The 27453-nt window shown below is 46.5% G+C and overlaps 1 protein-coding gene across 2 annotated transcripts in view; it reads right to left on the bottom strand.

The window, feature by feature from the left end:
- Positions 1 to 27453, bottom strand: part of FKTN (fukutin) — a 76541-nt gene that overhangs the window by 22111 nt on the left and 26977 nt on the right. For both annotated transcript variants that reach the window (XM_029604709.1, XM_029604717.1), the window contains exons 5-7: positions 21624 to 21901; positions 15393 to 15525; positions 4705 to 4834 (exon numbers count right to left, since the gene is read on the bottom strand). In XM_029604709.1, the coding sequence (XP_029460569.1) occupies positions 4705 to 4834; positions 15393 to 15525; positions 21624 to 21901 (541 nt within the window). The remainder of the gene's footprint in view (positions 1 to 4704; positions 4835 to 15392; positions 15526 to 21623; positions 21902 to 27453) is intronic.

The following is a 27453-nucleotide window of genomic DNA, read 5'->3' as shown; positions in this document are numbered from 1 at the left end:
TGTTAGCTATTGTTTCTACTTCTTTTCTGGCTCTGAGGGCGGGAGGACTCGTTCACCGGTATGGGGACTTCCTCCTATTCTCTCCAGGAACGAGTTGCTCCTTCCTGGGTTTCGTTGGGGATGGTGGGGGAGGGGGGAGGGGGAAATTGCCTCAATTGTATGTGTTTTGCTATAAGGATAGTTGGGGGGGATGGTCATATTTGGGGGCTCATCCACTTTTCTGCTGGGGCAGAACTCATTCTTGACGCTTGCTGGCCCGCGACTGCGTGTTTAGCTGGCTGCTTCGCCTCCCCTGGCCTTTGTGGGGTTCCTGAGCACGGGATGGGGATTGATGTCATTATCCATGTCTACAGTGACCTTTACTTCCCTTAATGTGAAAGGTTTAAACTCGGGGCGCAAGCGCCGGCTTTTGTTTCAGGAGCTGGGGCGGTTATCCGCTGATGTAATTTTCCTGCAAGAGACTCATCTTAGAAAGCGTTATGAGGGACTGTTGCGCTCCTCTGTTTTCCCCAACCAATATTGGGCGGCGGCGACGAGCGATTCTAGATATGCCGGGGTGGGTATACTCTTTCATAAGAATGTACAGTTTGAACTCCGCGGCTCCTATCCCGATCCCCAAGGTCGCTATCTGTTGCTTAATGTGCTGATAGGGGGGGAAGCTTTTGCCCTGTGTGCGCTCTACGGCCCTAATTCTCAAAAAGCTGAGATTTATGACATGCTGTACTCCGTTCTGGTGGATAAAGCAGAGGGCAGTGTCATTTTGGGGGGCGACTTTAATTTAACTCTTAAGCCACATCTTGATAATTCCACTGGGACAAGCTCTGATTCCATCCGATCTCAGAAGGCCCTTAAGCGCATCATCACTATGATAGCTGGGGTGGATGTCTGGCGCACTCGCTTCCCCTCCTCGCGTTGTTATTCATATTATTCAGCCCCTCACGATTCCTACTCTCGCATAGATATGTTTTGGATTGATAAAACGAAAATTACTGCTGTACGGGAGGTGGACATTGAACCTATTGTATGGTCCGACCATGCCCCTGTATGGTTTCAGTTGCGCTTGGATCACCGGGACCCTGGCTAGAAATATTGGCACCTTAATGATTCTCTTTTAGAAGACAGCGCCTTTCAGAAACAAATGGTGGCAGAAATACAGGAATATGTTAGGCTTAATGATACGGGTGATGTCTCCCCAGGGACACTATGGGAATGTCTGAAATGTGTTTTACGGGGTTCTCTAATAGCTCGTGCAACTTATGTCAAGAAGCAGAGGGAGGGGGAACGCCAAGCATTATTACTCACTTTACGGAGGCTGGAACGCACGCATATGAGGGGTGCGGTTTCCTTGTCCTTAAAGCGTTCCATTAAGGAGACCAAGGACAAACTAATGGCACTCGACTCCGCCAAAATTGCCCATCAGTTAGAGCTAGCTAAGCAAACCTTTTTTGAGGGTGGTAATAAGGCTGGTCGCTACCTCGCCCAAACTCTTAAAAGGAGACAATCTCAAGCCTTTATTTCTAAACTAAAGGATCCCACGGGGATTCTACTTACTGATGATCCTTCCATTAGACGGCGTTTCCATCAATTCTACTCACAGTTGTATAGTTGTGATACTACTATCCCGGAGGGTGCCATATCAGCCTATCTTGCCCAAACTCCCCTACCTACCTTAACGGCTGCCCAGCGGCAGTTTTTAGATAAGGATATCACTGCCATGGAACTGGAGGAGGCCATTAACTCTCTCAAACTGGGCAAATCGCCTGGGCTTGACGGCTATACCCCGCGGTTTTTTAAGAAATTTGCCACAGCTTTGTCGCCCCTCTTATTACGGTTTTTTAACTCTATCCGTGACGGGGCTTCTCTCTCCGCTCTAGCCAACACAGCTGGGATCACACTCCTGGTCAAGCCCGGGCGGGATCCAACTGTCTGTGGGTCGTATAGACCGATCTCTCTTCTGAATATTGACGTTGTTAGCCAAAATTTTAGCCAATCGCCTGAACTGCTTTATTGCTCAGTTAGTCCATATTGATCAGGCGGGGTTTATTCCTGGCAGAACTACGGCGGATAATGTGCATAGAATTCTCGATGCTATATGGGCAGCCCGGAAACGGAACGCCCCAGCGCTCGCCCTTTCCCTAGACGCTGAAAAGGCGTTCGATATGGTACACTGGCCTTTTCTTTTTCACACTCTGCAGGGGATGGGATTTGGTACTTTCTTTCTGACCTGGTTACAACAACTGTATGCCTGTCCTAGAGCCTGTTTAAAGGTCAATGGGGGATATTCCTCGCCCTTCCTTGTGCAAAGGGGTACCAGGCAAGGTTGTCCCTTATCCCCATTGCTTTTTGCGCTTTTTCTTGAACCTTTTGCCATTAACATACGCCGCAATCCCAGTATTTCTGGTGTGGGATTTGGGGATGTCTCTATAAAAATCTCTCTTTATGCGGATGACATTTTATTAACTTTAACCGACCCGGAGAACTCTTTGGAGGGGCTCATGAGCGAAATGGAATCTTTTAGTGGTGTTTCAGGCTTTAGGGTAAACTGGGACAAATCCGAGATTCTTAATATTACCACCCCGCCCAGGTTAATTGGCTATTTGAAGGATCTGTACCCCTTTAAATGGGCTACCTCCCAAATCAAGTATTTGGGGATTCAGCTTAGCGCTACTCAGGACCTACTTGACAAATTATACTCCTTTATGGAAAAAACTTGATAGGGACATGGAAGAATGGAGCCGTTATCATATCTCCTGGCTGGGCCGAATGGCGGCTTTTAAAATGACTCTTTTGCCTAAACTACTCTACCTCTTTCAGGCCCTCCCTGTTCTGGTCCCACCCTCCCTTCTTCGGCAGTGGCAACAGCGCTGCATGACTTTTATCTGGGCAGGTCGTCGACCACGGGTGGCCAGAGCGGTGCTTATGCGGTCGAAGCGGGGTGGGGGTCTCAGTGTGCCTGATCTTTCCCGCTATTTCCAAGCTGCTCAGTTTAAAAAATTGGTAGACTTGCATAGGACCCGTCGGCTGCAGGCGTGGGCACGTTTTGCTCAGGTGTCCCTGGGTTCTCTTCCTATTCACAGCCTACTCTGGCAGCCCAAATCTACCTGGTTACTTGACCCTGCTACGGTGCTTTCCCCCTCTACCCACATGTTATTGCAAGTGTGGCTTAAATACAGATCTTCCCTGGTGGGTACCAGGGAATATCACCTATGTACTTACTTATATGCTAATAAGGCTTTTAGCCCTGGTTTTGAGAATCCCGCCTTTCTCATTTGGCAGAGACGCGGTATTCTCCAGTGGGGGCACGTTTGGGGCTCCACCGCCCTGCGATCTTTTCCTGACTTACAGCGGGCTTATTCACTACCGGCCTCGGCCATATACCCATATTTTCAATTGTTGCACTTTACAAAGGCAGCTATGCTGGCGGCCCATTTTACCTCTGAGCCCTCCGCTTTCGAAACCTTGTGTGAGAAGGCGAATACCTGCTCCAAGCCCTTATCCCAAATTTATCAAATGCTATTACCCCAGTCATCCTCTAGCTATAAATTCCAACAGTTGTGGGAACAGGATCTTCAGGTCTCTTGGACCCCACAAACTTGGAAAACTCTTTTTCAAACCATGGGTAAAGGTTGTATAGCGGCCTCGCTTATTGAAAACTCTTATAAGGTATTATATCGGTGGTATTTGACTCCCGCCCAATTGCATAAGTTTACCCCTCTATACCCCGATCTATGCTGGCGGTCCTGTTCGCTTGTAGGTAGCTACTACCATATGTGGTGGGTTTGCCCTAAATTGCAGGCGCTTTGGGGTGATGTCCACCAATGGTTGTGTGTCCTGATGCCGGGGATACCGGCCCCCACCGCCGCGCAGGCGTTATTGGGCGCAAGGATACCAGGGCTTACTGACGATCATAATCGGCTGGCTCATTTTGTTTTTACGGCCAGCCGCTGTGAAATTGCTCGTCTGTGGAAATCCCCCAACACTCCTACAAAAAATGATGTGCAACGCAGAGTCCACAATATCTTTTTATTATCGAAAATCACAGCATTTAAGCACAATAAGCTTGCTCACTTTAATATGATATGGTGCCCTTATGAGCGGTGGCTCTCATCCACATCTTCTGCTCCTCAGGGCTAGTGGTGCGCCTCCATACTGTTATTACATACCAGCTCTTTATATCCATTAACCCCTTTTGTGATGTTGTCTTTCCAACTTTCTTTTAACTTAGGCACTATTGAGGCGGGGAGGGTGGGGGGGGTTCAGTTTTCTAAAATCTAGCACTGTTATTAGTTCCGGTTGTGTACCTCAACTGTACAACATATTGCTTAGTTTCTGTAGCAGTCTTCCTGTATGGTTGTTTTTTTTGCTTGTCTGTACTCCATGTGTTGGACTGCACACTGTTGTTCTGCTGTTCATTTTTGTGGTATACTACAACTGGTTTTTGCTTCAATAAAAAACCTTTTCAAATTAAAAAAAAAAAAAAAAAATATGGCAGGAAATGGATTCAAAGTATGGCCCTGGAACAATGAGCAACAATGCTTACTATTATGGGAAAATATTTTAAAGTTTCCTCCCTCTGTCCTCACACATCTGCTTCTGATACGGCACAGCCCTCACCACTGGCACCCACATTGATTAAATGCTTCACACTTACTCGGCATGTGTAATTGAAAAAAACAAAATAAAATAAAAGCAAAAATACATTACCAAGACATGTCCCGCTGCTAAGCCAGAATTTGACCCCCAGACTGTTTAACGTCAGTGTCGCTAGATGTAGCAATGCCTTCGCTCTCCTCCTGAACTCCATGCCATCCTGGGAAGCGCCGTCAGGGTACAGCTAAGGGGGGGGTCACAACCATGGTCCTCGTTACTTTTATATGGACAAGCGTGAGCGATGCTGGAATTATCAGTATTACTACTACTCAGCCTCTCTTGTTTCAGTAAGGCAAAGCAAGGAGAGGAGTATCCAAAAGCACATTCAAACAGGGCCCTCTCTGGCTCAGTTTTGTTTTAACTTTGTGTCACTTTAAATGCTGCACTGTATCAGAGGAACCACGTTAACTACCTGCCTTTTTCAAATATGCATTTATAACATGTAAGCAAGCAGGATAACCATCATGACTTTTTTAGAATCCATTACACAAGAACATATGTGTAGTGCTGGGTCAGACCAAAGGTCCATTCGGCCCAGCATCCTGTCTACAAGACAGTGGCCAACTGTAGTCACAAATACCTGGCAGATTCCATACTGCAGTTCTCTGCTGCTCATGCCCAGGGATAAGTCGTGGCTTTTCTAACTCTACCAAGCTGCTTTAAGGGGGTATTTACATACATAAAACGTGTTTAGGCACACAACTGGCTTGTAATAAAATTGATGGAGCATCCCCTAGTTTTAGTTATACTGAAAAGGGAAAGCAGAGTTGCTTACCTGTAACAGATGTTCTCCGAGGACAGCAGGTTGATGGTAGCTCTCACACATGGGTGACATCAGATGGAGTCCCGATGCAGAAAACTTATGTCAGTTTCTAGAACTTTAACTAGCCACACTGAGCATGGCCAGCATGCCCTATACCATGCATCCATGCGGAGTCCCTCTTCAGTTTCATAACATAGAATGGAGAAATTACTTACCTGATAATTTTGTTTTCCTTAGTGTGGACAGATAGATTCAGGACCAATGGGTATAGTGTGCTCCTGATAGCAGCTGGAGACAGATCAGATTTCAATCTGACGTCAGCACTACATATACCCGTGCAGGAAGCTCTGCTCTTCAGTATTCTCCTTGCAAAGCAATTGTGGATATATGTATGTCTGGATAATTTGATAAACTTGGTTAACTTGAATAACTTGAGAAACGTAATCAACTTGAACTGGTTGATGTGGACTATAGCTGGAGACCACCAGTGCCCTCAACCAAGAAACGCCGACACCCGGTAACTATGGGTATCCTAGCTGAAGGGAAGCGTGGCTTACCCGTATTTGTCTTGCTCTTGGGAATTGACTCCCGAGGTTTTCGTGCATAGCGGCAGCCGTGGGCGGGATACTGAATCCATCTGTCTACACTAACGAAAATGAAATTATCAGGTAAGTAATTTCTCCATTTCCTAGCGTGAAGCAGATGGATTCAGGACCAATGGGATTTTCAAAAGCTACTCCCAAACTGGGTGGGAGGCTGCCCGTGGCCCACTTAGTACTGCCCTTGCGAATGCTGTGTCCTCCCAAAAGCTTGAACATCCAGGCGGTAGAACCTGGCGAAGGTGTGGAGGACCATGTCGCCGCCCAACAGATCTCGGTGGGTGACAGCATCTTTGTTTCCCCACAGGACACTGCCTGGGCTCTAGTGGAATGGGCCTTGACTTGCAGCGGTGGAGGCTTGCCTGTCTCTATGTAGGCTGCCTTGATTACTTCTTTGATCCAGCGGGCTATGGTTGCCCGCAAGGCCGCTTCCCCTTGTTTCTTCCTGCTGTGAAGGATGAATAGGTGGTCCATCTTTCGTATGTGTTCCGACCTTTCCAGGTATCGGACTAAGAGTCTGCCAATGTTAGGTGGCGAAGATGGCGAGATTCTTCCGAGCTCTTGTGCTCGTGTGGAGATGGCAGCGAGAAACCACCTTTGGAAGGAAGGAGGGGACAGTGCATAGCTGTATGGATCTCGGTGGAACCTGAGAAAGGGTTCCTGACAGGAAAGTGCTTGAAGCTCGGTAATGCGACGGGCCGAACATATTGCCACTAGAAATGCAATCTTCAAGTTTAGTAGTCAGAGACAGACTGCGGATAGGTGTGAAAGAGGCTCCCGCTAGGAAATCTAGTACTAGATTGAGGTTCCATAGGGGTACCAGCCACTTTAAGGGTGGACGGATATGCTTGACCTCCCTCAGGAAGCGGGAGACGTCCGGATGAGATGTTAGGCTAATGCCTTCCACTTTGGTTCCAAAGCATGCCAACGCGGCCACCTGAACCTTGATGGAGTTGAGAGACAACCCCTTCTGTAAGCCATCCTGCAGGAATTCCAGGATCGTGGGAATTTTGGCTGTCTGCGGAAGGATGTCGTGGTCTTCGCAACAGGCTTCGAATATTCTCCATATTCGTATATAGGTTAGCGATGTGGAGAACTTGTGTGCTCAGAGCAAGGTATCAATCACCGCCCTCGAGTATCCGCTCTTATTCAGGCGTTTCCTCTCAATGGCCAGACCGTAAGAGAATAGAGTACTTTGTGGAGGATCGGGCCTTGCTGAAGCAGATCCCTGTGTGGAGGTAGAGGGAGAGGGCTCCCCATCACGAGTCTTCGCATGTCTGCGTACCACGGCCTTCTTGGCCAGTCCAGGGCCACTAGAAGTACTAGTCCCCTGTGGTGCTATATCTTGCGGATGATCCTGCCCAGTAGTGGCCACAAGGGAAAGCGTATAGCAGGTCTTCCTGTGGCCAGGTTTGGACGAGGGCATTGATTCTTTGGGATTGTGGTTCTTGTCTGTGACTGAAGAAGTTGGGAACTTGGGTGTTGGACAGAGTTGTCAGGAGATCCATGGCTGGGGTTCCCCAGCAGTTTACTATCAACTGGAAGGCTGTGGTAGACAGCTTCCATTCCCCTGGGTCTAGAATTTCTCTGCTGAGGTACTCCGCAGTAATGTTGTCTTTTCCCCCGATATGGGTGGCTGAGATCCCTTGTAGGTTTGCTTCCGCCCAAGCCATTAGGGAATCTATTTCCAGGGACACCTGCTGGCTTCTGGTTCCTCCCTGGCGGTTGATGTAGGCAACTGTTGTGGCGTTGTCCGACATGGCTGACAGATTTGCCCTGGAGTCTGTGACAGAACCGTAGGCAGGCTAGTCTGACCGCCCAGGCTTCCAGTTGGTTGATGTTCCACCCAGACTCTTCCTCGTTCCATTGCCCCTGGGTTGTCCGTTCCTGGCAGTGGGATCCCCACTCTCATAGGCTCGCATCTGTGGTGAGCAAGACCCAAGTTGGTGGAGATAGCCTTACTTCCCTTGCTTAGATGGTCTTCTTGTAGCCACCAATGGAGTTGGTTCCACAATTCCTCTGGGAGCTGGAGGCGAATGGAGTAGTCCTGGGACATTGGGTTCCATCGTGACAGTAGGGAGCGCTGTAGCGGTTGCATGTGAGCTCTTGCCCATGGGACCACTTCCAGGGTTGATGTTATGAGGCTGAGGTCTTGGAGGTAGTTCCATACTTTGGGATGAAGACTTGTTAGCAGCTTTCGCAATTTGTTCGTCAGTTTTCTTCTCCTCATAGAGGGAAGAGTGACCTTGGCTTGTCTGGTATCGAACCAGACTCCCAGGTAATTCTAGATATTGGGAGGGCTGTAGGCAGCTCTTGTTTGTGTTGACAACCCACCCGAGGTTCTCCAGTAGAGCCTTGACTCTGGTGGTCGCCTGATGATTTTCCTTCAGGAGACTTTGCCCTGATCAGCCAATCGTCCAGATATGGGTGTACGAGGATTCCCTCTTTCCTCAGTGTTACTGCTACTACCACCATAATTTTGGTGAATGTCCAAGGGGCTGTGGCGAGCCCAAAGGGTAGCGCTCGGAACTGGTAGTGGTGGTCTAGGATCGCGAAGCGCAGGAAGTGCTGATGCTCATGATGGACCGGGATGTGCAGGTATGCTTCTGACAGGTCCAAGGATGTAAGGAATTCTCCCGGCTGTATCACCCTTATGACTGAGCGGAGAGTTTCCATGCGGAAGTGTGGTACCCTCAGGTAGCGGTTGACCGACTTGAGGTCCAGGATTGGCCGGAACGTTCCCTCTTTCTTGGGGATGATAAAATAAATGGAATAGTGCTCAGTATTTTGTTGTTGCATGGGCACCAGCATTATGGCCTTTAGGGCGAGCAATTTGGTCAGTTTGGATTGCACTGACGCACTCTTGGAGGGTGCATGGCAAGGAGATTTCACCAACTTGTCCGGAGGGATGTTGTGGAATCCAGACAGTATCCCTCTCGAATGATGGTAAGGACCCACTTGTCCACTGTTATCTCGACCCATCTTTGGTAGAATAGGGCAAGCCTACCCCCTATGGCTTCTTCCTGTGGATGGGTCGGCTGATTCTCATTGTGGAGTGTGGCTGGGGCCTGTGCCAGAGCCGGTTCCCCTCTTGTTGTGTTTGTTCCGAAAAGAATGGCCCCTGCCTGCGGGGCGAGGGGCTTAATATGTACTCTTGTAGGGTTCTGAAGCGCTGTGATCCTCTGCCCCTAGGGTAATCGGGGAGAGGGGCATTGGCTACTTTTGTTCTCGTCCTCTGGTAGCCGAGGTACTGGGGATTCACCCCATTTGTTGGCTAACTTCTCCAGTTCGCTTCCGAACAGGAGGGCTCCTTTAAAGGGCATTCTCGTGAGTTTTGTCTTGGAAGTCACGTCAGCTGACCAACTTCAGAGCCAGAGTTGCCTTCTGGCTGCCACTACGGATGGGACGCCCCTGGCTGAGGTGTGTACCAGGTCAGAAGTCGCATCCGTGAGGAAGGATACCGCTGGTTCTAGTGCTTTGACAGGCGTGGCGGCGTTCCTGGTCATGGATAAGCAGGCGCGTGTTACCACGGCACAGCAGGCAGCATTCTGTAGTGACATAGCTGATACGTCGAATGACTGTTTAAGGATGGATTCCAGACATCTGTCCTGGACATCCCTGAGTACCACTCCTCCCTCAACTGGGATGGTAGTGCACTTTGTGACCGCGCAGACCATGGCGTCCACTTTGGGGAAAGCCAGGAGATCTTTGGCTGAGGGTTCCAGTGGGTACAGGGCTTTTAGGGCCTGTCCACCTTTGAAACTGGCCTCCGGGGCATCCCATTCCAGGTCGATCAGCTGTTGTATGGCTTGCAGCTGAGGGAAATGGCATGAGACCTGACGGAGTCCCTCTAGAAGAGGGTTAGTCTTTGGTTCCCCTGTGGCACCAGTGCCTGGGATGGCGAGCTCCTTCAAGCTGTGAGCTACGAGGTCTGAGTTCGTCTTTGAAGAAAAAACGCCTCATGGTTCGGTATGGTTCCGTTCCTGAAGGGATTTCCCCTTCCTCCAGGGATTCTTGATCCTCGTCAGAGGTGTCCGTGTCCCCTATGGAGAGGATTTTGGCCGGTAGAGGCATGTCTCTGGGGGGGCCTAGAGGGTCCTGGGAGGTTAGGATCCTCTGAGGGAGGCTGTGGTTGTGTCATCGGTGGCGCCGGTTGCATGTGGACGAAGTTATGAAGACCTTTAAAAGAATTCTACCCAGGAAAAGAATCCAGGGTCTAGATTGAAAGCCGCTGCGTCCCCGGGGAGCCCCGTTTGAGGGAGGCTCACGCTAGGGGTGAAGAGGTCCTGTGTACTATCGGTGGATCCGGATTCCTGTACTGGCTGGGGAGGGCCTTGATGTGGGTTCTCCCAGAGCCTCCTCGCACTGTCGGCACAGGGCCGTGGCCTCTTCAGGTTGCGCAGATCTTATGTGGCAGGCTGGGCAGAGGGCTTGCGCTTTGACCTTCTTGGCCGGTGGTGCCATGGTTTGTGCGCGGAGGGTAGCAGAAAGCCCCATACAGAAGGAGATGCAATCTGCTAGCCAACTGGATAGTTTCTGTTTGGCAACAGCAACTCCCAACCCATTGCTATCAAAACTAGTAAGAAGTTGGGTGGACTGTATAGGGGCTTCTGTCTGCTCCAAACTGTGCAGTTATCGTTTGCCTTGATATGAATGTGGCCTGGGAAAGAATGTTGGCAGGACAACTGACCTGTTGAGATGGAAATCCATCACCACCTTATGCAGGAACTTAGGGTGCGCATGCAAGACCACTCTGTCATGATAAACACTTAGTATAAGGTCTGGAGCTCGCTGACCCTGCATGCTAAAGTGACTGCCTCTAAAAATATGACCTTCCAGGTGAGGTACTTCAGGTCACAGGTGTTCAAAAGGAGCTTTCATCAGCTGGGCTAACACCAGGTTGAGGTCCCAAGTCACAGTGGGAGGCCTTTGGGAGGCTTCAATTGAAGCAGGCCCCACATGAAAAGTGCAAATATAGGCTGTACAGAGATGGGCGTCGCATCTACACCTTGGTGGTATGCACCAATTGCACTATGATGAACGTAATGGAGTTGGTTTTTAACCAACTTCTGATAGGTGTAGAAGGTAATCAAGCAGTTTTTGTGTGGGGCAGGAGAACAGATCTAGGGTTATCTGCTCACACCACATGGAAAATCTTTTCCACTTCAGTCCTTAGGACTTTCTAATGGAATGCTTTCTAGAAGCCACCAGGACCTGAGACACATCCTCTGAAAGATCAAGCAGCTGCAGAATTAACCTCTCAACATGAGGCTGTGAGTGACAGGACCTGGAGGTTGGGATGTCGCAGCCTACCTTGATCTTGTATGAGATATAGGGAAGTCCCCAGACTGATCGGTCTCCGGATGAACTCCCGTAGGAGTGGAAACCAAACCTGTCTCGGCCAGTGAGGGGTTATGAGAATCATGGTCCATTTGTCCTTGTGAAGCTTCAAGATAGTCTTTGCCACTAAGGGAATCGGAGGATACGTGAACAGAAGACGCCCCAATGACAGGCAATTATGTCAGAGGCTGGTTTGCCGTCTGACCCGCACAGGGAGCAGAACGGAGGCATCTTCCTATTGCAGGAGGACATGAATAGATCTATGTCTGGACTCCATCATGGCCAGGTACCGAGTCCTGAGCACCATCCCATGGGACAGGGTCCACAACCATATCTGGACAGCTTCCTGACACAGGAGGTATGATCCTGTACCTCCCTGCTTGTTGACATACCACATGGCCACCTGGTTGTCTGTCTGGATAAGACAACTTTGTTGGACAGCCGATCTCTGAAAACCCATAGCAATTCACCTGATCGCCCCAAGCTCCAAGTTGATTTGACAAGAGCATTCCTGAGTGGACCAAAGATCCTGAGTACCGAGCCCATCTACTTGAGCTCCCAACCCCAGGGTAGATGCACCCGTAGTTAGCATAATTTAACTCCAAAATGAGATCCCCTGTTCCAGATTGGAAAGTACCTGCCACCAGGATAATGAGTCCCAGAGAGATGGGGTGACTCGTTTGCAATCCTGGAGGCTCTGAGTGGCCTGACATCACTGTGACCTTAGGGTCCATTGGGCTCTGTGAATGTGTAAAAGTGCCAAGGGAGTAACATGGGCAGTTGCAGCCATATGGCCCAACAGCCTCAATATAATGTGTCAGGTTGAAACCTGTTGGCTCTGTTGAATCTCTCCTGCAATGGTTGCCAAGATGACAGCCCTCTGGCGAGACAGAAGGGCCTTGGCCTGAGCAGTATCTAACAGGGCTCCTATGAAGTCCAACTGACGTGACGGGCTGAGATGGGAATTTGGGTAGTTGAAAATGAACCTTAGTGACTCCAGCACTCGAATGGTCAAGCACATGGACCTTATGGCTCCTGCCTGAGATTGCTCTTGACCAGGCAATCTTCCAGATAAGAGAAAACATGCATTCCCAGTCTGAGGACATGCGCCACCACCATGGCCAGGCATTTTGTGAAGACCAACAAACGGCAAAACCCGGTACTGAAAGTGCTGTGTTCCCACCACTGGACGTGCTGTGCTCCTGTGACCGAAAAAGATCTCGATATGAGTGTATGCGTCCTTTTGGTCGAAGGAGCATAGACAGTCCCCTTTTTGCAAAAGAGGGATCAAGGTGCCCAGGGAAATCATCTTGAACTTTTCTCTTTTTAGAAATTTGCTCAAGGCCCTTAAGTTTATAATGGGACGGAGTCCTCCTGTTCTCTTTAGAATCAGGAAGTACCTGGAGTAGAATCCCTGCCCTCTTTGTCCTGGTGATATGGGCTTGTCCACTCTGGCCGTTAAGAGGGAGAAGAGCTCCACTAGTAGTACATCCTGATGTGCTACTGGCCCCCAACATGGGCACAGAGGGCAATTTGGCAGGACACCCAATAGATTCAATTGGTACTTTCAGCAGACGATGGACAGAACCCACTGGTCCAAGGTTACACTTGGCCACTGATTCGCAAAGAACCACAGTCTGCCCCCAACAAGCAGGTCCATCGTCCTGCTGTCCCTGGAGCTGACCGAGTAGCTGGCTGGGGCTTGGGGGCTCTCTGCTGCCTAGGACAGACAAGGGAGCTCTGATGGTGTTGATGGGAGCGAGGAGGCATAGGATAGTACTTTCTTTGGCAAAAGAAAGACTTCCTTGGCCCCAGTCTCAAAGGTCTCCTGGATGAGGAGGACAGGTCCAGAGTACTGGTGGAGAGTTGTTGGAGGGTTTCATGGTGGTCCCAAAGCTGGGCCACAGCATCCCTCACACTATTCTCTGAAGATATTCTCTCCAGTACGTGGCACGTCAGCGAGTCATTCATGTACCTCTGATCAGAGATCCAGGCCTGCAACCATGCCATTTTGTGGGCACAGATTCCCGCTGCAGAGACTCTTGATGTCTCAAACATCATAGGTTGCACAAACCTTGTGTTTTACGCACTCCAGGCCCTTGTGCTTAGCGACATAAGGGTGCCTTGCTGCTGTTGCTCAGCCACCTCCTGCACCTGCTTCCAGATGCCCTTCGAGAACTGGTTCATGTAGAGCTGATAGGCAGCGATGCGGGCGATAAGCATGGTGGCTTGGAACATCTTCCTCCCAAGAGCATCTATTGCTCTGTGATCCTTCCCCAGGGTGTCGAGGAATGGGTCCGAGCACACTTGGCCCTGTTGAGAACGGATTTGACTACCACAGACTGGTGAGGCAGCTGATGCTTATGAAATCCAGCAGCCTTCTGGATGAGGTAGACCCCGCCCTGCCTGCTTATTAATGGGAGGCACTGCAAGGGGGGTATTCCCATATCCTCAGCAGCAACTTTGAGCCTGGCCTCCTCCTCTGTTAAAATTTGAAATGGGATGGCCTCTGCCATCACCCTCACATCAGTGGTCGGCGGGCACAGGTGCACTGCTGCGGGGGGGAGGAGGAATAGACTGTGAAAGGAAACTTACCAAAAACACCGAAAGCCCTGACTAGGACACCTCAAGGAGGCACCAAGAGGAACCCGGTGATGGAACTATACCGAAAACCGCAAAAAACAGATGAAAAAAAGGTTTTCCCACTAGGCCAGAAACAGCCAAAGTGAGCTCAATCAGACCATGAGGCTTACAGTTCCACAGGAAAAAAAAAATGATTGAAGAGGGACCCCATGTGGACGTGTGCTATAGGGCATAGGCATGCTGTTTTCTGCATCAGGGCTCCATCTGATGTCACCTATGTGTGAGGACTATCATTCTGCTTGTCCTCTGAGAAAAGAAAACCCACAACCATCATTTATTTACTTGTTCCTTCCCACTCGTGATTTTATAAACCTCTCACAGTAGTTCCCAAACTTGTACTGGAAGACCACCAGGCGGGTCAGGTTTTCAGGATATCCGCAATGAATCTGGATGAGATTGAGATGAGGATGAGGATGGGATGAGATTCCCCCCCCCCAGTCTCTTTTCCAAGCTGGAGAGGCCTAACCTGTTAAAAGCCTTATAAAGAAAGGATTCCATCCTCTCTGTTATATTTGCTACTTTGTACCTTTTCTAGATCTGCTTTATCTTTGAAGAGAAGGGGAAACCAGAACTGCACATAAAAATTAGCACTTCTGATTTTTATTTTAAAAACAACAACATATAAGTGTAAATCAGGGTCCATGAGCAAATGTGTACATGGAAAAAGGGGCGAGCTGGGGCATTCTAGGGAGGGGCTAATATCTACGCGAGCCAGTTGCTGTTTTACAACTTTGCAAAGAGATGCGCGCAAGTCTTTTACTTGCGTGTATTTACTCTGCCTCAATATCTGGTGCAAGCATTTGTAAATATCTTAAAAAGTGAAAAAATGACTGGGTGGGGGGGGGATCTGAGTGAAATGGGGGGGAGGGCGCTTCAGGCTGAAGAGCCAGGAGGGTCTTCACGAGCTGCAGATGGAGTGGGCGACCTGGTAGACTAATTGGTAAAACTGGTAATTTCATTGCCACGTGCATGCTTTAAAATCCTGTGACTTCCGAATTTAAAGGCCAACTTACGGGGGTAAAAGATTCTAATTAACGAGTATAGTCTACTGATGTATCCTTTTACAATATTAGGTATAAAGACGCGGGTATATTATTTGTACACACTCATCCGGGCTAAATAGCGCTTTTTCCGGTATTTAGGCAGACAAATTTGAACTTAGCTGGATAAGTAGCAGCTAAAAAAAATAAGTAGTAATAACCAGCATAAAAAATCCTTCATTTGCACTTGTCATTTTAGTTTAAAATTCATAAAGTAGAGCACAAACTTTTTTTTTTTTTTTTTTAAACACAGATCTGTAGGGCCCTAAGCAGCCTGCTTAGACTTCTGAATAAGATAACATCCCCCAGGTCCCCCTTACTTGCCCCTCCATACTCCCATCCCGGGCTGGCACTGACCTGAGAGAAAGCACGAGCCTCTCTGTAGCGACATTCGAGGAACCTCGCGTGCAGAGCCTCCTCCAGAAACTTCGGCACAACTCTGGGAATCTGCACTCTCAAACCGTCGACGGAAACGAGTACAAGTTCTGACCTGGATGCAGGGAAAACCACGAGTAACCCCGTTAATAATCACCACCTTCAGGGAAGTAATGCCCATTCTAAGCAAGCTGAAGAGGCTGTAGCGGCAGTAAGGGCCCAGAGTCCCCCACGAATGCTTCTGTAGCACCAGCAGGTCGACCCACAGACTGCGGCAGGAAGGCAAGGCCTCCACATGGGACCTGTCACAATTGGCAGAACCATCAAAAAGCTGCTTTACCAACTTTGAGGGGAAGATTTCAATTCCTCGCCCACACTAAGTTATGTGGTCAAAGCCCAAAGATTTGCTTTTGTGCAGCACCAAGCAAAAATTAAAACATTTTTGGAGGGGGTTTGAAGAAGCAGTCTCTGTTTCCAAAAATATTAAACATTTGGCTTTCCTAAAACATGTACTTCTGGTGAAAGAGAGAAACTACCAGCAAAGAACAGTTTCATCTTTTCCTGTTTATAACCAAAAAAAAAAAAAAAAGGCACCGGCAGTATTAGCTGCCAGAAATGAACTTTGGCTCCACTCTATAGTGCTACTGCACACACCATTTGATTTCTAGTCGTCTTTCTCCTCTGTCCTTACCACCACTCTCTGTATGGGTCTTACACATGCTCCAAGTCTGTCACTATTTTGGTCATGTTGCCCTCTGCTGGCAGACCAATTCCTCTGAGCCTTCCTCCTCCAACTTCAAATTCTGAGATTCGTTTCCTTGTACATTTTGGAAGCTGGACAGATATCTGAAAGTATCTCTTGCAGTCCTCAAAGCACTTTAAAAATCTTGATTTTAGGGGTTCTTTTCCCATGTAGGAATACCTCGTGTTCCTGACAATTTCCACCCATCTGAGTCATTTTTCAACATGCATTAAACTTTCTTGGCAATAAAAACACACCCACAGATATTGAAAAGACACTGATGGAAACTGGGGCTTATGTTGGGAGGGGGTGGGGGGAGGGAAGCTGTTATGGAGTACAAGGAGGCTGCATTTCTGGGGCTGGAAGGACACAGGAAGTGCTGCAGCACACAGGTGGCTCTCAATCAATGAACGGATTGAGTACGAAACCTGCATGACAATTTTCAAAAACTCATCCATAGCCACTCCTGACCTTGGTATAATAGCATACTAAAAATATATATATCAGCCATCCAGAAGTCTGCGTTCCTCACAAAGGGGCTTCTTAAATATTCCTTCACCAGAGGTTGCAAGCCTTCACATTACTAGAAAATGCGCCTTTTCAGCTGCAGGCCTGGCCCTTTGGAACTCTCTCCCCACTGAGCCGCGATTATGCGAGTCCTTGAAAATATTCAGAGGCCTTATAAAAATTTTCCTTTAAAAGTTAGCATACACTTTATTTTTACTTGCATGTTTTTAATTTTATTTCCTTTTTTATTTTGAATTATTTAATAGAGTTTTTATTATTTTTCTCATTTGCTTTTATGTATGTTTTAAAATGCACCTGGGTGAAATGGAGAGAGAGAGCGTGCGCTACAAACGGAGAGAAGGGCAGAAAGGGTGATGTACACTCGCAGGGACTACACCGGTGGCACCATAAAGCCAGCTCTGGTTCCTCCGGTCTGGGGACCCATGATGCAGCCTCCCCCCCCCCCCCCCCCACCACAGGCTGTTCAGCTCACCTTTCCAGTCTTATTCTACTTTGTGCTACGCTGACCCTCACCAGGACCCAATGCAGGCAGTATACTGATATATGCCAAGCGCTAATACAGCAGCAGACAGATTACCTGTTTAAAAAAAAAAAAGTTTTGTCATACTGTTCTCATATCTATCAGGCTTTCCAATTAATGTGTCTCTCCCTCGCTGACATTTCTTCTCTTTCATGTCACTTTTCTGCATCTCTCCTTTCTCCACCTCAGTCTATTTCATAGATCACCTATCCTGTTTCATTTACCTTGGACTCCTCTAAACTCTCCCTCCCCACCCCCATCCCTCTGCTACCTGGCTTGGAGCAGGCAAGCAGGTCATTCTTCTGCCCCTACCTGTAGCCTTCAAGCCCCACATGGGACCTGGGCAAATCCCAAAGCAGAGCTCAACACCTGCACCAGTGTCGCAGGTCTAAGGAAGGACGAGGGAGAAGTCCCAAGATGCTGTAATCATACTGAGCACAGCATTGTTCACCCAAATAATAGCACTGGGAGATTAGGACTCTTCTCACTGGTTCTGCCATTGGAGCATGATGGGGCTCACCCTCATGTAGCTGCAACAGGAGGGTTCACCGGAGAAGTGGGAGGCTAGTACTGGGCTGCCTATGGCTAAGCTCTCCATCCTGCTGCTGCATTAGTGTATTAGCAGCAAGAGCTGGGCAGGATTTGACTTACTCTCCCCTTTTCCACAGGCCAATGTTCCCAGGTAAGGAAGAACCATTCTTAGGACAGTGCATTGCAACTGCTGTACATCTTGACTTGGTGGCACCGTTTGCACCTCCTCGAGGCAATCCTGTAACCCAGGTAACCAAGAAGTGGCAGCCAAGGCATCCAGTCTGTGCGCGCTTCTGAAATGCCAGCAATCCAAAGAGATTCAGGGGTGGAACATGGAAAGAACCATACGAATCTCAGTACATACCTTGGGGGTCCGGTGCACGATTTGGATATGGTGGGCCCTCAGCATGATTCCTACTGCTGTTCGTGTACAATGCTTCCTGGGTTCCTGTCCTAATTTTGCTTCTTTTGTTTCCTCCTTTGATCTTATTTCTAGCCTCTCCTCTGGTTTTTTTTTTTGGTTTTTTTTTTTTATCTTAACACATTTTAACTTCTTGTTTTCTTACACATTTTGAATTTAATTTGTGCATTTTCTACAACGTCAAAACCCCCTTTCAGAACATAAGATTTGCCATATTGGGTCAGACCAAAGGTCCCATTAGGCCCAGTCTCCTGTTTCCAACAATGGCTAATCCAGGTCATAAGTACCTGGCAGGATTCAAAGGGGTAGACAGATTCCATGCTGCTTATCCCAGTGAAAAGAAGTAGATTTCTGCAACTCCAACTTAATTGTTTACAGACTTTTCTTCCTCAAATTTTTCCAAAACTTTTTTTTAAACGCAGATAAACTAACAACTTTCATCACATCCTCTGACAATGAATTCTAGAGGTTAATTATACATTGAGTAAAAAAATATTTTTTCTTATTAGTTTTAAATGTATCAGCTAGTAATTTCATTGTGTACCCTGTAGTTTTTATACTTTTTGAAAGAGTAATGGAGTCTCCAGCTACGGGGGGGGGGGCTTTGGCGTTCATCGCCGTGCTCAGCTTTGCACACGCTGCCTTTCAGCTGCTTCAGCGGCTAAGTCCACGCCGGGAGCCGGCTACCCAACCAAGGCACACCTCTGAGGGATCGGAAATCACCTGAGGAATTCGACTGGGGGAGGGACCCTTAGGTATCACCGCAGGAGAGCGGGACTAAATCTTCTTAAAGATAAAATGCTTCTCTTTCCTTTTTTCTGTAATCCCGCTAGCACCGTGCTAGCGAGGGGATAGTGTCCACATCTGCTAGAGAGACAGAGATACTGAGGAGCTGAGGTCACGGCAGGGGTATATCTAGGGTGACGTCACCTTTGAAATCTGTCTCCCATCTGCTAGCAGAGGAGCAAATAACCCACTGGTCCTGAGTCCATCTGGCTACGTGCTAGGAAAACCACCAACATTTACTTGTTTTATTCCACACATTTTACAGACCTCTGTATCATCTCCCCTCAGCTGCCTCTTCTCCAAGCTGAATAGGAGTCCTAACCGCTTTAACCTTTCCTCATAGGGGAATTGTTCCATTCTCTATCATTTTGGTTGCCCTTCTCTGTACCTTTTCTAACTCTGCTGTACGATTTATGAGATGTGGTGACCAAAACTGCAGACAATATTCACGATGAGGTTGAACCATGGAGCAATACAGAGGCACTATGATATTCTCTGTTTTATTCTCCATTCCTTTCCTAGAGTTATCAATGACATCTAGATCTTTTTCCTCAATGGTGGAACCTTGCTTTGCGGGTTACTCTTTCCCAAATGAATCACTTTGCTCTTGTCCAAATTAAATTTCATTTGCATGTCCAGAATCCCAGTTTTGCAAGTTCCTCTTGCAATTTCTCAAAATACTCAAAATAAATGTGGCACATTGTTGAGGCAAAGACTTCCCTTGGCTAAACCTATGTTGGCTTTGTCTCATTAAACTATGCCTATCTAATATGGTCAGTAATTGTATTCTTTATGATAGTTTCTTCCATTTTGCCTGGCACAGACGTCAGACTCACTGGCTTGTAGTTTCCTGGATCACCCCTTGATCCTTTTTTTTAAAATTGGGATTTCATTGGCAACCATCCAGTCTTCAGGTGCCGTAAATGATTTTAATGATAGTTTACAAGTTATCAATAGCAGGTCCATAATTTCGTTTCTCAATTCTTACAGCACTCTATGTAGACCAACTGGTCCATATGATTTGCTACTCTTTAGTTTGTCACTTTGCCCTAGTACATCTTCCAGGTACACTTGCGATCGTTTCAGTTCCTCTGAAATATCACCTTTGAATACCATTTCTAGCGTGGATCTCTCTCTTACATCTTCCTCATTAAAGACTAAAGCAAAGAATTCATTTAGTCTGTCTGCTATGGCTTACTTTTAGGGCTCATCTTCCACCATTCCCCTCTTCAACTGTCAGTGCTGTCTTCGAGCTTTGCACATATCAGTGTGACTCCTGCATAGAGTGCTGATGAGAATGGGCCCGGCAGCAGAAGTCTGCTCTAATATCTTCATGACAAGCAGATGAGCTGCTTTTGGATGCCTCACCAGGAATTAAGTGAACCACAGAGGGGATCTTATTGATTTGATTTTTAAATGCCTATTTTTCCAGCTGTGCTGTTTTAATTCCCATTTTCAATTAACACAAATATGTCAAAACTGGAGCAGACAATTGCTCAATGGAGAAATAGATGAGTGGGAAAAGCAGATGGTTAAGAAGATGTAATCAAAATGAGATAAGACTATAAAGGAACAATCACATGGTGCGTCTGGTCTTTTTAAATAGCTACAAGATCAAAATCTGAACAAATCATGTGTACCAAAAGGTTTTCATTTTCATTATCTTTCCATAGCAATGTGGCATATTATTCAGTTTCTTGTCTTGAAGGTACAGGAAGAGACTTGAAGCACTCTCTGATTGTTCATTTATCATCCACTTATCTTAATTTGATTATTCCACTGGTTTTTTCCCTTTATGTTCTTGCTATTGCCATTTGGCTCTATTTGTTCCTGGTACGGATGAGAAAATTAACCCACAGCACTTTTACACACAACTTCCGAGGCCTGGAGTCTCATTCCATTGCAAAACATTCAAAATTACAGGAGTTTCAGTTTCAACGAGGATCACATTGGAGAGGTCTATTCAAGACAGATGAAAAAGGTAGAAACAGAGGGAACAGGGTGGCAATTAAGTTAAGAATAAATTTTACTTTCTTTCACAGTCTTATCACCCACTCATACTGTTTAGGCCACCACCAAACCGTACTGAAGTAACCTTCATGGAAGGATATAGGAATATATTAAAGGTCCACATTCAAAGGGGTTTGGTCTTGGTAACTTCATTTACCCAGACAAAAACCTTTAATTGGAACGTCCCCCTCGTTACTGTCTAAATTTTATCTAGGCAGTTTTTTTTGTTTTTTTTTTTTTATCTGGGTAAGAAGTTGGAGGGTGGTGGGCGTTCCGGGGAGAGGGGGCATCAGTTTAGCTGGGTAGCGTTGACATTGAGCGCTACTCGGTTAAAACCTACCCTGGGTAAATCTGGTCCAGGAAAAAATGCTGCCCTAAAGTTACCTGGGTAAGTCCCATTCAGTTTCTCTCCTAAAGTTAGCCAGGTACTCTTATCCAGGTAACGACCCAATCTCTGCATGCTGAACAGATGTGCTTACCTGCTAGAAAACTATAATGAGAGAAGGATGTAGTAAGAACAAACTGAGCATCTACAAACACGCTAAAGAAGGCCAAGCATGATAGACAACAGGTCCCCCCCCATGCCACTTGAAGCCTGAGCTAATATCTTTACGGGCATTCCTCAGTGCTCCCCCCTCACGCCTGGCTTAATACCTGGGGCCTTGCTCATCTTACCCGTCATACGCGCCGGCATGGCGCCCCAGCTGCAGCTGGCGGAAGGGCACAAACCGCCTGTCCACATGCCGCTTTGGCCTCAGCTGCCCGTGCCACAGATAGTTGCCGCTCCTCTCATAGAAGATCACCAAGTGAATGGCGTGAGCGGCCAGCCGGAAAATGTAGTGCAGGGGGATCTCGGTCCCCGAGAGGTCCTCCATCCCCTCCAGGCGGGGATCCTTCCCCGGGATTTTTAGCCACTGAAATCCTACTTTTTCAGCAGACCGCAGCAAGCTCACCTGCAGGGGGGAAAGTACTCTAATTGAGCACATAAGAAATGCCATGGATCAGGTCAAAAAGGGTACATCGAGCCTAGCATCCTGTCCTCCCACAGTGGCCGATCTGGATAACTTGGAAATGGTCAGCAAATCCTATTGCACAGATCCACCATTCCATTGCTCATTCCCAGAGGTAGGAGGCGGCAGTCCCCTAGTCTATCTGGATATTAGCTGTTAAGGGACCTGTCTCTCCAGCAACTTGTCCAAACAATTTTTTTAATCCCAGCTATGCCACTGGCCGTGAGCACAACCTCTAGCAACAAATTCCACAGCTTAATTGTGCACTAACTTAAATTTAAGAAAGTTTCATGGAGTCTCCCATGGTCCTAGTACTATTTGAAAGGAGTAACCATTACCTATTAACCAGTTGCACACCACACGTAATTTCATAAACCCCTATCGTATCCTGTCAGTTGTCTCTTCTCCCAGCTGAATAGTTCTAACCTGTTCAGCCTTTCTTCATAAGGGAGCCATTCCATTCCCTTCATCATTTTTGTTGCTCTTCTCTGCACTTTTTCTAGTTCTCCTATATCTTTATTTGAGATGCGGTGACCAGAACTGCACGCAGAACTCAAGGTTTGGTCATGCCATGGATTTCTGCAGAGGCATTAGGAATAAATCCTTACATTATTTGCTTTTTTTTTTTTTTTGACCACCGCCACACAGCGACCCCTGGGTGCTGACTCCTAATGTGAAATCCAGGAAGCAATGTTCAAAACTGCCCACATAGTTGCATAAGTCTGGATACTTTACCAGCGGACGTTGCACTATTTTTCAAAAAGGAAAATACGAACACACTTTTCTTTTGAAAATTGCTCAGGAAAAAATGTACCTGTTGAGCTTAGTGCTTATATTTTGTGCAGGTGCTTTTTCCCTTAAAAATAATGCACATGGTAACATGCAGTTTTGCAAAAAAACTCTCCCCTAACCTAAACCCACTTCCAAGACTGCTTGCTTTTTCCAATGTAAGAGTACATGCATTTTTGTAATCCACTTTTAGCTAGACAGCCAATTGACTCACGAAAATGGATTTTTGAAAACTGCCCTCCCAGTTAGGCCCTATTTTCCCTATGTGCATCACTTTTCACTTGTCTTCTGCCATTAGGATGCCCAATCCCCCCCACTCTCGCAAGGTCCTGCTGCAATCATTCACAATCTGCTCATGTTTTAATATCGATTAATTCTGTGTCGCCTGCGAATCTTATCACCTTGTTCATTGCTGCCTTTTCCAGATCATTTGTGAATATGTTTAACAGCATAGGTCCCAGTACAGATCCCTAAGGGACATTACTACTCCTCTCCCCTTTGGGAAAATAGAGCTTTAGTTCTAATCTTCGTTTCCTCTTCTTTAACCAGTTACTTATCCCATGAATTTGTCATTTCCTGAGGAGTCTCTCTCTTGGGGAGACTTTGTCAAATGCCTTCTGAAAATCCAAATACACTATGAACTGGCTCGCTTTTCTCTATAGGTTTATTAAGATCTTCCAAAAAAATCTAAAAGAATTAGTGAGACAAGACTTCCTTTTGCTAAATCCTTGTGAGCTCTTTTCCATTTATCCATGTCTGTCTACCTATAAACCCAGTAAGTCTGGTCGTCAAAGGCTTCCACCACTTTGCCTGGCACCATCAGGCACATTACATAAGAACATAAGAATTGCCTGGCTGGGTCAGACCAAAATCCTTCAGACCCTGTATCCTGTCTGACAGTAGCCAATCCAGGTCGCAAGTACCTGGAAGATCCCATCAAGTAGCTCTAATTCCTGTTACTCACTCCCAGGAATAGCAAAAGATTTCTCTTTAGTCTATCTGGCTAATAAACCTCTGTTAAACCCCCACTATGCCAGACGCCTTGGTCACAAATCCTCTGGCAACAGATTCCATAGCTGGATAGTGCACAGAGTGAAGAAGCACTTTCTACGCTCTGTTTTGAATCCTGCTGGTTTTTAGTTTTCATGGAGTGTCCCCTTGTTTTAGTATCATTTGAAGGGGTAAATAACTGTCCTTTATTTTCCCCATTCCACCTCACTCATGATTTTATTTCTATCATGTTCCTTCTTCCCAGCCATCTTGTTTCCAAGCTGAGGAGCCCTAGCCTGCATAGCCCCTCGTCATAGAATATGTTCCATCCCCATTATCATTTTTGTCGCCCTCTTGAGACAGGGAGACCAGAACTACACACAATACTGGAGGTGCAGTCACCCCATGGCTCAAATCCAGAGGCAATATATTTTTCCATTCCTTTTTGGATCATTCCTAACATTTTATTTGCCTTTTTTTTTTTTTTTTTTTTTTTACCACTGCCATTCACTGAGCAGAGGTTTTCAATGTACAGTCCCACAAGGACTTCAAGGTCCTTTTCTGGGGCAGTGACTCCCAAAACAGAACCCAGCATCATGTTACCTGCAGTTGGGATTATTTTTCCCTGTGTGCATCACTTTGTACTTTTCAGCTGCCCAGACTCCTAGTTTCACAGGATCCTCATGTAGTCCTTGCAATCTGCTGCTGTTTTAACAAATTTTGAATAATTTTGTGTCATCTGAAAATGTGATCACCTCACTCCTCATTCCCTTTTCCAGATCTTACCGGAATGTGTTAAATAGCACAGGTCCCCCAGTACCAATCTCTGTGGTACTCCGCTAATGACCTTTATCCATTTGGACAACTGACCGTTTAGTTTCACACTCTGTTTCTTGCTTTTTAACCAATTACTAATCCACAATAGAACATTGCCTACTATCCCATGACTCTGTAATTTCCTGAGGAGTCTCTTAAAGGGGTAAGATTAGTAAGACATGACTTCTCTTTGCTAAAACCATGTTGACTTTCCCCTTTTAAGTCACATCTATTGTATATGGCCAGTGATTTTATTTTTAAGAATGCCTTCTACCATTTTGCCCGGCATTGGTATCAGGCTCACCAGCCTACAAGTTTCCTGGATCACCATGGAGCCCTTTTTTTAAATCAGCATATTGGCCACCTTCCAGTCTACAAGAATCAAGGCTATTTTAAGTGATTGCTAACCTGTTACTAGCAATATGTAACCTGTTTCATGTTTTAGTTCTTTTAGAACCCTGGGGTGGATGCCATCTGGCCCCAGTGATCCGTTATTCTTCAGTTTGTCAATCAGATCTATTACATCCTCCATGGTCACAGATATTTCTTTTATAGTTGCTTGAAATCTCCAAGTGTGGGTATGTTTCCAACATCCTCCTCTGTAAAGATCAAGGCAAAGAATTCTTACAGTTTTTCTATTTCCTTGTCCTCTCTGAGCATTCGTCTTGCCCCTCTGTCATCTAATGCAGTGTTTCTCAATCCTCTCCTGAAAGCACATCTGGCCAGTTGGATTTAGAGATTGCCACAATGAATATACACATCTAATGCATATTCATTATGGATATCCTGAAAAACCGAATGGTTAGGTGTGCCTCCAGAAGAGCACTGGGAAACACTGATTGAGTAGCCCAATTGACTCCATTACAGGCTTTTTGCTTCAAAATGTACTTGAATAAGATTTTAATATTAGTTTTTTGCCTCACTGGCAAGCTTTTTCTCAAAGTCTGTCTTAGCCTAGTTACTGTTTTACATCTAACTTGCCAGTGTTTATGCTCTTGCCTGTTTTTTTAATTTGGGTCTGCTTATCCATTTTTGAATCAAGCCCATTTAGCTTTAACTGCCTCTCTCTCTATTAAACAGTGCTCGCATTTGATTGGTCTTCTTTAGACCTTTTTAAAGTCAAGTACATTTCACTTGGGTTTCCAAAATGGTATTTTTAAACAATGTTCATGCCTCATACAAACTTTAAACCCTTGCAACCGCTTTTAGTTTTTTCTAATTTCCCCATTCAGTCTTTCTAAAATTATATGCTACTGCAGTAATTTTACTTAATGTCTTCGCTCCAGTGATTATGTCAAATTTGATTGCATTAAGATCACCATTGCTTAGCAGCCCTACCACACTAACCCCTTGTACCAGGTCATATGTTCCATTGAGGATCTAAAGTAGTCATCCCTCTCATCAGTTCTAGGACCAGATGCTCCATGAAGCAGTCATTTATGGCATCTAAAAATGTAACCTCTTCTCTAGCATGTCCTGATGAGACACTGACCCAATCAAAATAGAGGTAACTGAAATCTCCCATTGTTATTGTGGTGACAAATTTACTTGCTTTATTCAATTTCAGCTAGCATTTTGGCCAGATGGCTGGTTACCAGTCACATGAAATTTCTATCCACAAGAATTACAGTGCATGGTTTCCTGAGGATTTTTACCATTCTTGACTTTATGCCAACTTTTACATCAATTCAATCTGCCCTTTCGTACTGATATAATTTACAGCCTGGTATCACAGTGTCCTCTTGGTTATCCTCCTTCCACCATGTTTATGAACTGGGTATTAATGTCTATATCCTCGTATAATGCCATACATTCTAACTCACCAAGCTTACTGTTCAGACTTCTGGCATTCGCACACAGACATTTTAAAGTATGCCTTTTATTTGTACTTTCATTTCTCTTTGTATTCATACCCTGCATATTATCAAATGATACAGGCAGTGCAAAATCATTCACATCTGGGTGCTCTTTGTCTAAGTCTGCCTGGGCTACTTCAGCCTTAAACACAACCTCTCTACTAGGATATTCTAACTTCCCTGCTTTACAAGTATCTTTGGAAGAATCATCCCTCTGAACCATGCACTTTTGACGGACTTTCAGCTTCCCCCATGCTCTAGTGTAAAAAGCTGCTCTATTTCCTTTTTAAAGTTCAGTGCCAGAAGCCTCATTTCAGTCTGGTTAAGGTGGAGCCCATCTTGTCAGAATAGTCTCCCCCTTCCTCAGAATGTTCCTCAGTTCCTAACAAATCTAAAACCCTCTTCCCTGCACCATCCACCCATTGAAACTCTGGAGCTCAGAATGCCGCTGGGGTCTTGCACATGGAACGGGGAACATTTCTGAGAATACAAGCCTGAAAGTTCTGGATTTCAGTTTCCTAAGAGCCTAAATTGAGGCTCTAGAACCTTCCTCCTGCACCCTCCAACGTCATTGGTACCCACATGTATCACGACAGTCGGCTCCTCCCTAGTATTCTCTAAAATCTTATCTAGATGGTGTACGAGGGCCACTACCTTTGCGCCAGGTAGGCAAGTTACCAAGGGATCCTTATACTCACCAGCCACCCAGCTATCTACATTACTAATGATCACATCACCCACTGTCCTAATCCTTCCGCCTTGCACACTGACCCCTGGAGATATCTTCGGTGCGAGAGGATAAGGCATCACCTAGAAGACAGGTCCTAGATACAGGACCACTTCCTGCCACACCAAGGTCATAGTCTCCTGCCAGGTGCCCTTGCTCCTCCTAAGCAGCACAATTGCTGCTAGACTGGAGTTTAGACAGCTCTACTATGTCCCTGAAGGTCTCCTCTATTTACTGTACCCACACTGTCTGCCTCAGCACCTCCAGAGTTCAGACTCATTCTCTAAGAGCCAGAAGCTCTCTACACTGGGTGCACA

The sequence above is a fragment of the Rhinatrema bivittatum genome, chromosome 1, assembly GCF_901001135.1.
Source record: "Rhinatrema bivittatum chromosome 1, aRhiBiv1.1, whole genome shotgun sequence".
Taxonomy (NCBI): Eukaryota; Metazoa; Chordata; class Amphibia; order Gymnophiona; family Rhinatrematidae; genus Rhinatrema; species Rhinatrema bivittatum.
This window is presented reverse-complemented; position numbering and strand designations above follow the sequence as displayed.